The 16,705-nt window shown below is 61.7% G+C and overlaps 1 protein-coding gene across 1 annotated transcript in view; it reads left to right on the top strand.

Annotated features, from left to right (window-relative positions):
- RNF213 (ring finger protein 213) overlaps positions 1 to 16,705 on the top strand; it is an 87,292-nt gene that overhangs the window by 18,609 nt on the left and 51,978 nt on the right. The window contains exons 8-17 of the mRNA XM_054593078.1: positions 165 to 364; positions 1,398 to 1,681; positions 2,443 to 2,693; positions 4,066 to 4,263; positions 5,835 to 6,057; positions 6,462 to 6,517; positions 7,143 to 7,296; positions 10,559 to 10,735; positions 15,625 to 15,714; positions 16,298 to 16,414. Coding sequence (XP_054449053.1) covers positions 165 to 364; positions 1,398 to 1,681; positions 2,443 to 2,693; positions 4,066 to 4,263; positions 5,835 to 6,057; positions 6,462 to 6,517; positions 7,143 to 7,296; positions 10,559 to 10,735; positions 15,625 to 15,714; positions 16,298 to 16,414 — 1,750 coding nt within the window. The remainder of the gene's footprint in view (positions 1 to 164; positions 365 to 1,397; positions 1,682 to 2,442; positions 2,694 to 4,065; positions 4,264 to 5,834; positions 6,058 to 6,461; positions 6,518 to 7,142; positions 7,297 to 10,558; positions 10,736 to 15,624; positions 15,715 to 16,297; positions 16,415 to 16,705) is intronic.

Below are 16,705 nucleotides of genomic sequence, written 5' to 3'. Positions count from 1 at the left end.
TCAAACAGCTCTTCCCCATGATGCAGTTGTCGCTGTCGCCATGGGAACACCCCTGCGATCAGCGTCGATTTGTAGCTCCCAGCATGCACTCCGTGCTGTGCGTGGGAGCACAGGCACCTCCGAGAGGGCCTTCCCGTCACCGGGGGTGTCCTGCTTGTTCACAGAGACATGCACCCTCACGGGTACCTCGTCGAAGGCAGCACTGTCATCTCCAAGCAGCACCTGAACAAACCCATTCCGTACAAGTACGTGGTCAACCGTGGCCAGAAGCAAGTAGAGTTTGAGTTCATCTATGAAAATCAGAAGGGGAATGCGCACATCAACCGCTGCCTGCACGTGAAGTCTGAGCTGCTGGGCGCGGGAGGTGAGTCGCGGCGGGTGCTGGGCCAGCTCCCCGGGCTGGGCCCTCCTCTCCAGAGAGCAGAGGCCCCCTTGGCCCGTGGGGGTCCTCTCTGCTCGGCACTGGCCGCACCCCCAGCGCCGCATGCAGCACACCTGAGCTGGGAGGTGCGTTTCCACCACGGCCGTGTAGGAGGGGAAACAAGGGTCAGGGTGTGTAATGAAGCGAAGGTCTGAAGTGATGCTGTAGGAAGCCAGGGGGCCGGGGAAGTGGGGCTGGCAGTTGCGCCTTCTGCAGATTTCCAGCTGGCGCCCGGGACTGACGGCGGGCGAAGCCGGAAGAGCGCCACCTTCTCATCACTTTATTCTCTGTTCGGTCTTCTTCTCCTTGTAGTTTATGTCTTCCTTTCCTGTTTCTCTCGCTCCGTTTTACACTCTCGGCTCGTAGCTGTGTCTGTGTCTGCGTGTGTCTGCGTGTGTCTACGTGTGCCTGCGTGTGCCTGCGTGTGCCTGTCCGCCCGGGCGGAGGTCTCCGTCTGCCACGCCACCTGTGCCGTCCTCCGCGGCCGGTACCACGCCTCCCAGCAGGGGGCAGCGGCACTTGCACTGAGTAACTCAGGAGCGGCGCCCACCTGCCAGCGAATCACAGTTTCGTATCAAACGTTTACCCTCCGACAGACCATTTTCTAAGGAGCTCCTGTACCCCGTTTACCGAGCCATAGCGTTTGCCAGGTACTTTCCGGGCAGCTGAGTCGTGTGACCCGTGTCACCTTGCGCCCGGGCGGTGCCTACACACCAGGCCCGCACCGGCCGCGCTCCTTCACTGGCCAGGCCCTGCGTGCTTGCCCCCGAGGGGCCCCTGACCGGCACACCTCGGCCGCCTCCCGCTGACCACAGCCCTCGGGCCGTCCTCCTTCCCTCCCTGGCCGGACTTGCCGTTCCGCTCTGTTCCTGGTAGCCAAGAGCGGCCTTCCAGGGCAGAGCGTCCGGGGCCAGGGTGTGTGTGCGTGTGTGCGTGCGCGCACGTGTGTGTGTGACGTCCTTCCTCTCCCTCCTAGACTGGCATCAGTACGATGACATCGCTTGCATGAAGCCACCCGGGAAGGTCCAGGCATTCCTGAATAAGTTGTGGGACCAGACGAGGAATAAGCTGGTGAAGGGGAAGAAGATCGCCGCTGGCATCATGGTGGACAGCCTCTTCAGCATCCTCCAGTCCTGGAGCGCCATCAACCTGAAGGGCTTCATCACTCAGTTCCACCAGTTTTATTCCGTCATCCGAGCGCCCATGATCTACGAGATGGGGCCACGGCCCTGGAGCTCCCTTCAGTACGAGGAGAAGCAGGTATAGGTTTCAGGGGAGGGGGTTGCAGCCACTCCCTTCTCTGCCTTCTGGGCAGCCAGCATCACCCCGCCTCCTGGTGGCCAGCTGACCTCTAGACTCAGTGGGCAGGAACAGACGGGGGGCGGGGGGGTGGCGGGGGAGGGGGGGGCGGGGGGGGCGGGGGGGCCAGGTAGACCTCCCGCCCCTTTTCTCCAAACACCTCCTTGGGAATTCTTTCCCAAGAAGAAAGAAAAAAGGAAAAAAGAGGAAAGAAATACCTTTCCTGTTTTATTGCTTCTCCCAGCACTGGTCTGATCCCCTCACTGAACCCCACCCCAACGGCTGGTCCCACCTCCTGCCCCAGCCCCGCCCACCCGCTGGCCCCGCCCCACCCGCCCCCACCGCGGGTCCGCCTGCTCACTGGGTCTCCAGGCGGAGGCGAACGGTGGAACCCTCCGCACTGCCCGTGCACCTGCCCGGCGCTGGGGCCTGGGTAGTTGGGAGACGCCTCTGGGGCCAGGTCTGAGGCGGCCGCTGAACCCTCGGAAGCATGCAGAGCCCACACCCGAAAGCCCCTCCGTCATGACGGAGTCTCTGGGCGGCATCCTTCGTGGCGGCTTCCAAAGGTCCAGCGCACCGAGGCCCTGGGACGGGGGTGCGCGGCTGTAGCGGGGAGGCAGGGCATGCGCGCCTCCGCCCAGGGCACGGGGGACTCGGGCGGTGATGGGGCGGCTCGGAGGGATTCAGCTCCCCGCCTGTGTCTCCCGGGTCTCCTGGGTCAGGTGAAGGAAGACCTGTGGGAGCATTTGAAACACAAAATGGCACCGTTACTGGCGGAGAAGCCCCTGCCTGCAGATTTCCCGGTGAAGAGCCGGCTGAGGATGGGCCTCGTTGTCCTGCGCTTGGTCCACGAACTTCAGCTTCCCGTGTCCGCGCCCGACCTGTCCTCGCTGTGCGACCTCCTTTGCTGGAATGGCCAGTCCCTTGAGGAATTCCACGCCGAACTAAGCCTCATGGCCGAAGCGCCCCAGAGGTAGTGTGTGTGTGTGTGTGTGTGTGTGTGTGTGTGAGAGAGAGAGGGAGGGAGGGAGAGAGAGAGAGGGAGAGAGAGAGAGAGAGAGAGAGAGAGAGATTGATTTCGTAGCGTTGCTGGTGGTTTTCGCCTGGTAAGTCAGTGCTGGGCAGAAGTGGACGAGAACACGCGGGAAGTAAGGGCCACCCGCGGTGTCCGCGCTCCCGGCTGGCACGTGAGCGCCGGCTCCTGCACCCGGGGCTCTTCAGCCGTCCCCACGGGACCGCGCGCCTGAGCTGATAGTGCCTAAGATCCGCAGCGTGCCCCGAGGTGTATCTTTTGCCGATCTGACCCCCAAAATTGGTAGTATTTTGATTCATTTATACCGGGTGGCTATTGGGCTGGCTGTGGTCATTATTTTCCTTTTAACAATCTGAGGGACAAGAGGTCAGTGCCCCTGATTAAATAGCCGGGTAGCGCCTATTTTAAAATGTCACGCGGCACACCGGTTGAAAGTTGCTGCTCCAGCCTTTCTGCTCGCATGTATGCTGGTTCTTCCGTAAGCTGCCGGCTGCGCCGCTTTGAGATGCCGTGTGGCGTGTCACGCCACGGCCCGGACGCTTGCACAGGTACCGTGGGCGCCCGCCCCGCGGCCTGTGCCCCCTCGTGTTTAGTTCAGGAGACGCGGGGCTGCCGTGCTGGTCTGGGAGCACCCGAGGTGGCAAGGTCATGGCCAACCATGGGGAGCGCACGTTTTACTGAGGTTCCGGGGGCACCTCGTGAGCGACCCCCGGCGATCCCAGCGGCTTCCCGCAGTGTCTGTGGCAGCTGTTGGAACTGACCTTGAGGACGGTGTGGGGTGGCCTGCCCCAAGCAGCGGGTCTCGGACGGCGGGCTGTGGGTTTGGAGGTGACGGCACCTGCCGAACGCTGTCCGTTTTCACCGAGAGGAGGGACCGAGGCGAACAGACGGTGTCGGCGCAAGGGTCCCGAGTGTGGCGTTGTCGGCGTGTCCTAGGGAAACGCCATGTGCTTTCGATGGCCGCCCTGTCACACTTACGAGGCCGCTCCCACGTGGCGTCCCTGCCGGGCCACGTGCTTGCTGCTGCGGGTGCCTGGGCCTCAGTGTCCTCTGATGTCGAGGAAGGTGGGAGCGGCTCCCGTGGGGGTTTGCTGCGGGGCTCAGCGAGGGCCTCCCCAGTGTCCGACGCTCGGGGGGTGAGGCTGCGGGCGCCCTGTCTCCCACGCGACCCCCTCCTGCCCGGCCTGGCACTCCGTGCTCAGCCGCCCGGGCGCCCTGGCTGCTCTGTGGGAGGAGCTGGCCCCGCCCCGGCGACATGTCAGGCCGCACGGTTTGCCCTCGGCTCACGGCGGGGCCTCTGGTCCTTTTCCAGGTGGCGAGAGGCCCTGATGGACCTGTGCCGAAAGAGCATGGCCCAACAGGTCGACCTCTGGGTGGGCGTCTTGCCTGTGCTCCACCACTTCACGGAGCGGCCCCCTCCAGCAGGGGGCGCCGCGATGCAGCAAGAGGACACCTGGGCAGCCCTCAGAGGCCTCCCTTTCAAGGAGTTTCGGGAAAAGAGAGCCAATCAGTAAGTTGTGGGGCTCGGTTTCTGTCCGTAAGTCTCGGTGGACTTCCATGGGGACCCGAGGAGTGTGTCACTTCTCAGAGAATGACTTTTTAAAAAAAAAAAAAAAGTGTAAACATACAAGGAATAGAAAGAAAAATACAAAAGCGGCTGTTGAAAATCTTTTGGTAGCGAAGCCTTTTAGAGAAGATACAGAAAGCAGAATCCACGAGAGAAAATGGTAAATCAATATCAGTGCAAAAATTAAATCAAAACCGAAGAAAACACAAATGCAAACTAAGTACAAAATGGTGAATACCGGCGCTCCATTCCTTGTACATCCTCTGTGCACGGGGCCTTTTGTCAGGGCGACCGTCCTGTATACAAGCTGCCCTGGCCCTACGGGGCTGGCCCGCGGGGTTTCGGGGGTGAGGCAGCGGGCCCCGGCGGTCACTGCTTCTTCGCAGCTGCTGGAATGGACCTTTTGAGTTAGCTGCCCAGCCGCGGTTTGGTATATGCTTGCTTGTGCTGTAAGTGCATTCACTGCGGCCGGCACACGGAGACAGCTCAGGTGCCTGTTAACGGATGGGTGGGTCAGGAAGGTATGTGTGCACAATGGCACCTTCTGGGGCGAGGAGAAAGAAGGCGCGCTTCCTCGCAGGTGCGCCTGGAGGGCGCTGTGCCGAGCGAGGGGAGTCAGACAGAGAGAGGTCCCGGGTGGCACTTCTGTGCGGGAGGGGAACAAGTCACACTCCAACAGACAGAGGAGCCTTTGGTCACCAGGGGCTCGGGGCTCAGGGAGGAGTCGGTGTGGGTCCGAGGATGCAAAGCCCCAGCCCCGCAGCGCGCCCTGGGCGCGGAGGCACAGCTCGGTGTCGGGAGTTGACAGCGCCGTGCTCCAGGCAGGAGAGCTGCCCAGAGAGCAGGTGCCCCGCGGAGGCAACGCGGGCTGTGCGGCAGGGCGAGGAGCCCCGGGCGCCGCGGCCATCGCCCCAGGACGCAGACCGCAGGTGTGTCCCGTCAACGCGCTGGACGCGTCGAGGTGACGGTGCCCCGTGTCAGTTATGTCTCAGCAGAGCTGGCGCAGTGCTTGGCCCTCAGTGGTCTTTTGCTCGTGGTAACATGTACATCACGTGCGATTTACCAGGTCATCCATTTTCAGTGCGCAGCTCGGTCGCATTAAGCACGGTCACGTTGCCGTGCAGCCGTCACCCTGTCCTCTCCAGGGCTTTGTCATCGTCCCCAGAGGAAACACTCTGTCCCCATGAAACACCCCCTCCCCAGCCTTCCCTGACCCCCGGTTGCGCCCTCTGTCCCTGTGGATGTGACCCGTCCAGGCCCTCCACGCGGGCAGGAGGGTCACGCAGGGCTGTCCTTCTGCATCTGGCCGTGTCCCTCAGCACAGTGTCCGCCAGGCCCCTCCATGCCGGCGAACTCTTACACGCCCCTGTTTACTTGTCCTTCGATTCACTGCGTAGCATTTAAATCGTCTTAAAAACCTGAACTCCCAACCTGCCCAAAGCGCGGCTTGACGTCACTGAGTCTGGGTGACAGATGTCACCGCCCCTTCACGGCTCCTCCCGACCCTCCCCCAGGAACCAGCTGCTGCAGCTGATGGGGGAGAAGAAGCCACTGCTGGCCGTGGACGCATACCTGTTCCGGTCCTGGTTCAGTCTGCTGCCGCTGCACAGCCTGGTTGCCTACCTGAAAGAGTTCACCGACTGCTTCAGTTGCTTTCGGGCCCGAGTCCTGGACTGTCTGCTGGGGACCTTCCACCGGCTTCAAGGACTGAAGGAAATCTCTCATGGAAACCTGAAGGTTTGCGCCTGCAGGAGGGGCTTGAGCTCTTGCTCAGCGACAGCACACCAAACGGTGGGGTGCGCTGACCAGGGGGCGGGGAGGGACCCCTGTTCTTCCACTTCCATAAAGCTCCCGCCATTTCTCCTGCTTGGCTGCGGAGGCAGGGGGCGAAGTCGCCCCGAAGGCTGGCACATGCCACGGGTCCCAGCGGCCTTCTCCATTTGGGGGTGGAAACAATGGTGTAATTTTAAACCTTGAATTTTATTTCTAAACATGCGTAGTACTGGAGCCTCTTAAAGCTCGTTTGTAGGAAGACGTGAGCGAACTGCTCCGCCCATTGCCGGGTCTGTGTCAGCGAAGGTTGGGGGGGGGGGGGCGCCGTGGCTCACCCCACCCTGTTTTCCTTCCCGCCACCACCCTAGGATGTTCAGGGCATTTTGGATATGCTGTTGAACCTCCTGGACAAGTTTAAAGACAAGTAAGTAGAAAACCTAAATGTGGTCTCTGGCATTTGGTTGTCCCTTATGAGGTGGCCCATCCCATAGTGGCCGGTGTCATTGGAAGGTGACAAGTCAGTGTCCCTCCCTCTTCTTGCTTTGCGCCAGTGATGGAGTCACCTGCATTTTAAAGGATGCGATAGGGCATGGCTATCAGGTCCCTTCCCTCGGGCCTGCGTTCCTGTGCGTCCCCACGCCTTCCTCCCTGGCCGCGGTCACACGGTGCACAGTGCACGGTCCGCTGGCGTTTCTCCCTGCCTCTCTCCCTCCTGGGTCTCCCAGAATTGGTTTCCCGTTTACACGTCGTTCAGTCTTTAGTCATGTAGTGCATCCCTAGCTTTTTTCCATGGAAGGGGCTTCCCTTGGAATAGTTGAACGTGCTTTTGTGGAAGCACTTCAGACCAGGGACAGAGCCCAGAGGACTCCGTTTGCTTTCCCCCTCGACACGAGTCTGAGATGGCCTGAAATTGACTGAAGCTACCGTAAGGGGCCCAAACACATGCCTCACCAGCGGTGTTTTGGAGGGAAGGCTCCTGGGTGACCGGGGCTGTCCTCTCATGTCTCCCGGGTCACTTGGGTGACGTCTCTTCCCTCCCCGCGGGGCAGGATCCTCGAGGAGAACTCCATCCAGTCCTGCTGGACCGTGTGCCTGGAGCTCCACGAGACTGTCTGCACACTCACCAAAAGCCCTGTGTTCCATGAGCTGCCTGCCTTGTCTGCTGAGATTGTTTGTGCAGTTACTACCGTGAAGCCTCCAGCGGTGAGCGGAACACGCCTCCCTAACCTCACGCCCGGGGCGGGGATGGAATTCCAAGTAGCCTCCATTCCCAGACGAGGTTGACTACTTCTAGGGTGGCGCCGGCTCCGTAGTCTGCGGTCGCTGGTGCGGCGCCTCTGTTCTACGCGTCGAGGACGTCGCGGTGAACCCGCACGGGCCTTGTCCCCTCGGGTCTCACCCTGGAGGGAGGGAGGAGTTAAGTGCAGAACATCAGGTGGCTGGGCAATTACAGAGCGGAGCAGGTGGCACGGGTGGCAGGTGACACCCTCGAGTACGTCCACGTATGGCCTTTCCCACGCGTGCCTTTTCCTGCCCGCGTGAACTTAAACACAGCAGCAAAGGCCGCACACGCCACGTGCATGGCTCGGTGCCTTTGTACCCGGCTGCCCGCCCTGACCTGGCTGCGCCGCCCATGTCCACTCCTCCCGAAGGCAACCGCGCTTCAGGTTCCCCAGTCAGCGCTCTTGTCTTTGAACTTTCTCCTTTTTGCGCCTGACTTTCTTCGTGCATGTTGTGTGTCCGAGGTTCCCCCAGGTGCTGCTGGCGCCTGTGGTTCGTGCCGTTTCATCGTTAGGGGGTCCTCAGCCCCTTGAGTTTACGAGCTGCCATGTGTGGAGATGGAGTGAAATTTCCACCTGCTATTTTCATCGTTTACTTGTTAACCGGGTTACATGCCAGAACCGAGACTTGAGTGTTATAAAATAATTGTGTGTTTTAACTTTATGGCTTTTAGGTGTTTTTTTTCCCCCCCTTAAAATGCCAGAGACACATTTTTAAAAAAGTTTGTATTTATTTCTTTTTCGAGAGAGGAAGGGAGGAAGAGAGAGAGAAGCTTCAGTGTGCGAGAGATACATCAATTGGTTGCCTCTCACACGCCCCCTACTGGGGGCCTGGCTCACAACCCAGGCATGTGCCCTGACCAGGAATCGAACCGGCGATCCTTTGGTTCACAGGCTGGCACTGCATCCACTGAGCCACACCAGCCAGAGCCAGAGACACATTTTTAATTGATATTGGTAAGACGACCATTTTCTCTGAAGCAGGTGCTAGTTGAAACCGTCACAGGCAGGAGCCGGCTTCCAGTTCTTTTGTTTGTAGGAAATCCGTCACTTACGGAGGTGCCGCTTCCCCATGAGTAACTATCTTAGACCACGGTTGGGATCTCAGATTAGCGTAATCCATAAGGCGGTCAAAAGGGTACAGGGGAAACGCCCAGAAACGCGGTTCCCGCTGACGCAGTAAAGAATTACAGATCAGTAAGTCTGTTCAGGAGGGAGCTGGGTCTGTTGGTGCTAAGCTCTCATGGAAGAGAAGGGCCTCTCCGACGTGGGGTGGCAGGCGCAGGCGCAGGGCAGGGCGGGGCGAGGGCGGCAGGAGCCCCAGGCCCTCTGTCCTGAGTGCGTCTGCAGCTGGCGGGATGGGGTGAGGGGTTACAGGTTGTGTGCCCGGCCAAGGTGGTGCCAGCTTCCAGGACGGGGCGTGGCCACCCACAGGTGTTGCGGGCTGCTTCCTTTGGCTGCTGTGGGCCCTTCTCGGCCTTTCAGGCCTTGGGATGGAAGCGCAGTTCCAAAGGCTTTCTTTCCCGGCCAGTGGAAAAGACAGCGGGAATTGCAAGGACCGCTGGGGGCGGGGGGCTTGCCCCGCCTTGGTGGGCTGTCTGCCCCGCCTAACGGAAACACCCCGCTGGGCCGTAGAAACAAAACGCTTTGCAAAACTGAAACCAAACAAAAGTCACGGGGAGTTATGTAAGTGGTTTTGGTTGGTGCCAATACAAAGGGTGAACAGGATCGAAGGACCAGATGGAGGAAAACAAGGGGAGAAGGTGAGGCTTCCCAGGTAGATTTTCAGGCTCGGAACTGCCCCTCTCTTACCTGTCTGTGTCCGGCCCAGACGGGCTGTGGCAGCGGGGACTCGTTGAGGGGCCGTTGGAGAGCATGCGGGGGGCGTGGGGGGTCCGTGGGAAGCTGGGTGCTGACACGGTGCTCTGGGAGCCCAGGGCGGGGCCTGGGGCGGGCTGCGGCCCCACCGACGGGAGCCCGTGCCGAACGAGGGACACGGGCCGCTCGCCCCTTGGGAGGGCTGGCGGGGAGCCGAGGGTGGCGGAAGACGAAGCCCAGGCAGGGTCCCGGCGTGGGGGGCATGCATGTCTGCTGAAGCTCCTGGGTTGCTCTAGAAAGTGCTGTGCTCCTCGAGGACTTGAAGCAAGGGCCAGTGTGTCCAGCGTCGAGCGGAGAGCTGCCGCCATGTGTTCTGGGCTCCCCGCAGCCTCCCAGCTGGCCCCGGCTGTCCCCTGTCAGGGTGGAGTCCCCGCATGCCCCTGTGTGCCTGCACATGCCTCCTATCTTTCTGGATTGGCGCCTCTGTGGTTCCCGCCACGTTTGCCTGCCTGTCTGTCTGGGGACCGCGGGTCCCCACGCTCAGTGGTCGGTCAGCTCCTGTGACGGGACCACATGCTGCGCAGCATCCCCGGCCTGGAGCACAGGCACGAGGTGGCTCAGGCGGGCGGGCGTGGCGCCCGCAGGCCCAGGCTGTGGGCCCTGACACTCACACAGCTTGGGGGCTCCGGTGAGGAAATAAAACGCAACGCAGCACCGCGGGGCCCCCGCTCCGCGGCCTCGGGAGAGGTGTCTGTGGGAGTGAGCGGCCTGCGCTCCTCGGAGACGGGGGCGGGAGGCGTCACTGCCGGCCGGGGTCCCAGGCCCCAGGGGCTTGGGGGGGACGGGATGAGGCGGAAGCCCCTCCGAGTGAAGCGCCCGTGGGGAGGGGCGCGGGGCTGCGTCTTGTCACAGGCTGCGTGTCCCGGACACGGTCTGGTGCAAGGCCTGCATTCTCACCAGCTGGGGTCCGCTGAGCAGCCGGAGGCCCTGTGTCCCTGGGGGCACGTCCTCGCCGCCCCCTGCCTGCCCCCCGAGACAACGCGGCGGCTTTTCCTGAGTTGGAGTCCCTGGGCGTGTTGTTGGGGCGGCCGAGCTGCCCTGCTCCGTCGCTGTCGGCATGAATGCCAGCCATCCCTGCCCTCGCCTGTGCCCGCGTTGCCCACGTGGAGTGAGCTGGAAAGGTCGGGGGAAAATAAAGTGCCGAAAGAACGCAGGCTGCGGGCCCGGCCGGTGTGTGAACATCGCCGGGTGGCTTAAATGTGGCGACTTCCCTGGCGCCCGCCGGGAGCGCTGGGATGCCTCACCACGCCGTAGAGGGCACAGCACCAGGGCAGCTCACTCTCTCTCTCTGTCCCCTTTCGTAACAGGATTCAGAGGCAGGGCCGGGAAAGGAAGCCAGGGAAAGCTCAGCGAAGACCTTCGTCCAGGGCATCCTCGCCACTACGAGATCGTGGCTTCAGGGAATCTTCAAGAAGAGCATGTTCCGGAGCTCACACGACTCCTTTGTCACCGCTGTCACGTTCACATACGACCAGGAGATTCAGGTGAGCCGTGCGGCAGCACCGAGACCATGGAACGGGTCTGTGCGGGGATGCGACACCCGGGCCACAGCTGCACCCTGAGCGCCGGGGGCTCAGCTGGACAGTGGGTGCCGCAGGCCTGGGCCTCGGGTCCCTGCCAGCTCCCAGCGGGCGGCGGAAGGCCGGGGGCCGGTCGCGCTGCCTGCCGGCGCCCCGGCAGTTAAGCAGGCCTTGTCGGGAAGGAGCTCCGGGACGGCGACCTACGCCGGGGGCATTTGGTTATGAATCAAATCAGTGCTGAGGTCAGGAATCAAGTTTGTGACGTTGGACATGAAGAAAAGGATGAAAGCAGGGGCTCCGTCAAGGGGAAGCTGGGCCGAATGGCATCTGAATGTGGGAAAGGGGATTCAGCCCCAAAAAGGTGGGACTGGGAAGGTTTCCAGAAGGAAAAGCATCGAATACAGTCGCCTGCGCAGGAGAAGGGCGGCAGACCGGGGTGCGGTCAGGTGCGCCCGAGCTGGAGCCGGCTGGGCCCGAGTCCCAGGCGGTGGCCGGACAGGGCACCTGCCGGCGAAGCCTTCGCACTCCCGGTGGGTGTTAAGTGGCTCTGGCTTCTTCCCGTGTCCTCCAAGTTACCGAGGTCAGACCTCCTGCGCCTCCAGGGTGTTGGAAAACCATACCACCCACACAGCGGTCTTTACCCCTTTACCTTTCTGACGGTCTCGCCCCCCCTGGAGGGGGACACCTCTGGCTTCATGGGCTGCGTTTGGTCCTGCAGAGTTGCCCCTGTTTCTATATGCGAGGCCTGTTTCCTCTGTTCCCTGGAAAACCACACGGGTGGTGGCCATGCAGGCATCACCGGACAGGAAACGGGCGAAGATCATGGTCACGCAGACGCCATTCTCCCGGCTGGCTGCCAACATGACCGTGATAGGTGCAAGACGCGCGGCCGGTGGGAGACGCGCGGCCACCACAGGAGCTGGTTCCACACCACTTTACGTACCAATCCGAGGCTTTTCCTTCCTCCGTCCACCGGGGACGCTGTGACCTGAATGTGCAGCTCACCACTGATTTCCAGACTCTTCCCGGCCTCCTGACAGGACCAGGCCTGCTTTCCATCAAGAAAGTCTGCAAATAGAGGCCCCTGACAAGGGACAGACTAGGGCACGTGCCCTAGGAAGACGGTGGCAAACTCTGACTTGTACTTTGGAGGAGAGGACCGGAAAAGCGCCCTGACTGCCGGGTGAGGACTCAGACGCGCGGACAGAGACGCGCCCTGGCGGAGTCGAGCGGTTCCGTTCTCTCTCAGGACCCGACGGCGTCTGCCCGGAAGCCTGACGGACGCGCACGTGGGGACAGCTGCTGGTCCCCTGACGCAAGAGAATGACCCCAAGTCGGTGGCAGTGGGGGTGGCAAACTCCTACGATGGTAACTCAGATGCCGTCGGGCATCCACGCTGAGGCAGGTGCGGCCGCTGTCCCTGTTCTACAAAGAAGGGGCCGAGGTTTGGGGGATGCAGGCCGAGCAGCCCCGAGAACAGGTGCCTCCCCTTCAGCCTCAAAGCAAAGGGGGTGACCGACCCTGCCTGGGCTGCCGAAGGCCACGAGCTGCCGGCCACAGTCCTGGAGGGTGGGACGAGCCCCCTGACCGAGGGCCCCCTGACCTCACGGGGCCCGGCTGCCGCGGGCCGTCACCTTCCAGGGCCACTTCAGAAGCACAGTGACAACGCCACACAGCCGAGGCTGCGTGAACAGGGAGGGACCAACGACCCTCACCTCTGGGTGGCCCACGCAGAGGCACCGAGGGCCTTCATCCAAGTCCTCGGAGCCCAGACGCTGAGGGCCCGCCCTGAGAGCCGAGAAGATGCACATCAGCCTTGCGCCCGTCGGCAGCTCGGTTGTCAGTCACCTGGGCGGAGCGGCGCTAGGCTGCACTGTGAGTGCACCGGCCTCGGCCAGTGCCTGCCGGGCTTGGTGCTGCGGGAAGCCGGGTTCTCCTCGCTGCGCGGAAGGGCGTGTGGACGAGGGGAGACAGGAGAACTCCCGGCTGGAGGGGGCTCGGGTGTCAGCGTGAACGTATGATTCAGTTCATTGCAGCCTTATTTACAGCCTCGGAGGTCCGGAAGCAACTCAGGCGCCACCCGTAGGTGACTGGATAGAACAACCACGGGACAGTCACACGATGGATTATTACGCGGCTGTAGAAAAAAGGAAATCTTACCTTCTGTGACAACGTGGATGGACCTAGAGGGTATCAGGTGAAGCGAAATGAGGCCAGCGGAGAAAGGCAAATACCGTGCGACCTCACTCGTATGTGGAATCTGATGAAGAAAATAAACGAACAAAATAGAAACACTCGGGTACCGAGAACAGCCTGACAGACGTCACAGGGGAGGGGCGGGGGCTGGGTGAAAAGGTGAAGGCGTTAAGCAGCACAAATTCGTGGTCGCGGAACAGCCACCGAGCCGCAGGTTGCAGCGCAGGGAGCCGAGCCAGTAGCGTCAGGATAACGGTGTGTGGGCCGGGGCCGTGTTCGTGCAGTGCGGGGACCGCGCCGAAAGGTGCATGGTGACCGCTTCGCTGTGCGTCTGAAACGAGTACAGAATAATACTGAATGCAAACTGTAATTGAAAAGTTAAAAAAATTTTTTTAATTTTACTTATTGTTTAGAGAAGGAGTAGAGAGGGAGAGAGGGAAACATCAATGTGTTGTTGCCTCTCGAGTGCCCCCTACTGGGGACCTGGCCCACAACCCGGGCAGGTGCCCTGAGTGGGAATCGAAGCAGCGACCCTTTGGTTTGCAAGCTGGTGCTCAGTCCACTGAGCCACGCCAGCCAGGGCAAAAAGAAAAAAGAAAGAAAAGCAGCCACAGTTCCCATGTCCGTCCACTGAACGGGCCTCGAAAGATGACGCTGGGCCTGAGAGCCCCGCTGTGGCTTCTAGGAACCGCCCGCACCGACTCAGACCCGAGCTCCGGGAAGGAGCAGCCGGCTCTGGCAGGTGACGCACAGGCCAGCCTGAAACGTCCCGCAGTGCTGGAAAACGGGGTGCGCGGTGGCACGTCACCAGGAAGCAGGGCCGAGGCAGCGTGCTCTCCTGGCCTAGATCCCGGAAGCAGCGGTGCCGTCTGAATGAAGCCTGCGTTTCGGGGCCTGAGAACCTGCCCGTGCTGATGTCCCGGCTGTGACAGCCGGGCCCTGACTGCGGAAGGCCTGAGCACACAGGCACTCTCACCGCTGGTCGCCGTATTTCTGTAGATCTGAAATTTTTCCTCACTTTTTAAAGGAAACAGAAGCCGGACAAACAAGTGTCAACACGAGTGACACTTCAGATGTGTTTACAGGAGACAAAGGAAGGAGGAGAAAAGAGAGCTCTCTTTTTTTTTGAAATTTAACACGAGAAAGCTGACTAATAAATGCCGGAGAAGCGGTCACAGCAGGGCCAGCACCGTGGTGGCTGGCGCAGGCGCGGCCCCTGTCCTGCGCTGCGACCCGCGGTGGGAGGCGCCGGGGAGCGAGAGCCGCAGTGCCCCCATCGGAGGTCACGCGATGACACAAAGCAGAAAAGAGCACATCAGAAAGCAGGAGACAGGGAAATCTGGCCGAGGACGTGGTAGACCTGACCCCCAGGCCCGCGGGCGTCGGGCTGTGCCGGCCGCGCCCCGCCCCTCCCTGAGCGGAGCGGTCGTCCCTGGGGGGCGCGACAGGAGATTGAGAAAGAGACAACACGCCATAAAGACATAATACAGGGCAGTTTAAGGAGAAGCGGGGGCCAGGTGGGACATTGTCCTCGGATGGACGGACAATGGCCCTGAGCTCCGTCTCTGCGTTGTTTTATGGGGTTGGTTAGATGGAGCTCAGGGACGGTTCTGCAGCGGCAGGAAGATGGCTCGTTTCCCAGGCCGCTAACTGACGATACCTTCTGCCAAAGCTGCAGTCGCCTTCGGCTGAAGCGTGCGGTTCACCATGTCCGTCCCAACCCCCGCGGGTGCAGGCCGCTGTCAGCTCCCGCTTGCTCTGCCGTGCAGATGCAGGTGGTCCAGCGTGGCCTTGCCAAGCACGTGACCTGGCCTTGGACGCCAGCCGTCACCGTCCTCCAAAGACGCGCGTCTCAGGGAGGCGCTGATGCCCGCCGCTGCCCGGCCCACAGAAGGCGCGTTTTCAGCGTGGCTCAAGCCGCCGAGGAAAGATTTAATCTGAATATACTCCTGGGAGAACTGGGAGCTGTGTCTGAGCGAGGCACCGTCTCTGGGACAGCTGGCCTGGTTTTCAGAACTGTGGGCATTGTCCGCGAAGAAGGCCGGAGAGGACGTTACCAGAGAAGAGGCGCGATGGCCAAAGGCGGAGCGTGTCCCCAGCCTGGACCCTGGACCCAGAGTCAGGACAGAGCAAACAACGGGGCGGATGGGGAGGGGGCCTCCTCGAGGACAGTACCGCACCCACCTGCACTGTCGGAGCAGTGGGTGGGCCCCATGGCAGGGGACACCTTGCCGAGTACTGGGGGGCTGAGGGACACGGCACTGGCTCCCCTTCCCGGGCTCGGCAGGGAAAAGGGTGGCTGGAGACGGAGAGAGCAAGCCGTGTCCTGGGCGAGCCACTGGGACCCCGATGGAGGTGCGGGGACTTCCTGTCTGCTCTCACGTTTGACATTGTTCAAATCAAAACACTGGAGGTGTTTCTCCCAGATGAAAAGCAGTTACACAGCGCAGGACCAGCGTGGTGACCTGCCCCGTCAGGGCCCAGGGGAACGGGCGCTGCGGCGGGTGCCCCGACTCCCACTGGTGGGTCACGGTGACAACGGGCGGTCCGAAGCCGGGCGTCCTCGAAGCCCCGAGCTCTTCGCGCTCCCACAGTTGTCTTTCTTTCTGTGGCATTTCCTTGTCTTGGGGGTTGCCGCTGACGTACAGCTTTTGCAGGTCTGGAGGCGGCTCGTGGGAATAGACTTGCCCGCGGAGTCCGGCTGGAAGGAGTCGCTGCTGAGGGACATGGAGGGCAGGATCAGACAGGTACCCGGGTCGGGGCTGCTCCCGCAGGGGCCGGCAGGTCGGGACAAGCGGGCTCTGGGGGGCAGGCGGTTCGCGAGGAGAATGAGGGGTCCGGGTGCTGACGCCTGGGGAACCTCCGGCGCAGGCGGGGCCTCCGGGTGGCCCCGTGGTGACAGCTGTCTGGCCCGGCAGCGTGTGGGGAAGAAGACACAAACTGCTCCTCGTTTCAGTTCAGGCCGTGACCCTGAGAACTTCGAGGCTGATTTCCTCACAGGATGGGGGCATTTGATATGTGACTGCTCAATGAACCTTTGTAGGAAAACACAAGGCGAGGCAGAACCAAGTCGGTGTTCGCAGCTTCCCCGTTTCCGCGAGCTGCATTGTGGAGCTCCCTCCGCAAAGTGGGAAAGGAGGCCGAGGCATAGTCTTGTTGGTCTCCCACTTGGGGGACACTGAGGACGTGCTTGCCGTGGGGAGGGGCGAAGCCTCAGACAATGGGGAACTGATAAAATAGCAGGAAGGCAAACCCAGGCGGGGTGCTTTTGTCCCACAGACGCGGGGGTGCGGCACCCCGAGCTCTGACCGCTGCCCTCTGTCCTCACAGGAGAGCCCCCGCGCCCGGATCCTGGGCTTCTGCAGCTCCCGCTGGAAGGCCACCGGGGACAGCGTGTACAAGTGCTTTGAGAACTGCGCCATCGAGGCCGTCAGCGCGGCCTGCCAGGTGAGCGAGCTCGCCCTCCGGGGGTGCGTGCGGCTCACGGCTGCACTAGGGGTCGCAGGAAGGGCCAGGAAGCGCCCGCCGGTTCTGTCCTGCTCCGGCCCGGAGGGTGGGCACGGGACGTCCCTTCCTAGCCTGCAGGGACGGTCAGTCGCGGCCACTCACGTGTGTCCTCGAATCCCAGGGTGTCACAGGCTGCTCCTAAAGGTCCCTGTGAAGTCACTGCTTCTCGTGTGTGTTGTCTGCTGGCACTGCTTGGCATGTGCGCAGTAGAAGACCCCAAAGGCTGACCAG

The sequence above is a fragment of the Pteronotus mesoamericanus genome, unplaced genomic scaffold, assembly GCF_021234165.1.
Source record: "Pteronotus mesoamericanus isolate MK-2021 breed Mesoamerican mustached bat unplaced genomic scaffold, CSHL_Meso_final scaffold_408, whole genome shotgun sequence".
In the NCBI taxonomy this organism is placed as follows: domain Eukaryota; kingdom Metazoa; phylum Chordata; class Mammalia; order Chiroptera; family Mormoopidae; genus Pteronotus; species Pteronotus mesoamericanus.
This window is presented reverse-complemented; position numbering and strand designations above follow the sequence as displayed.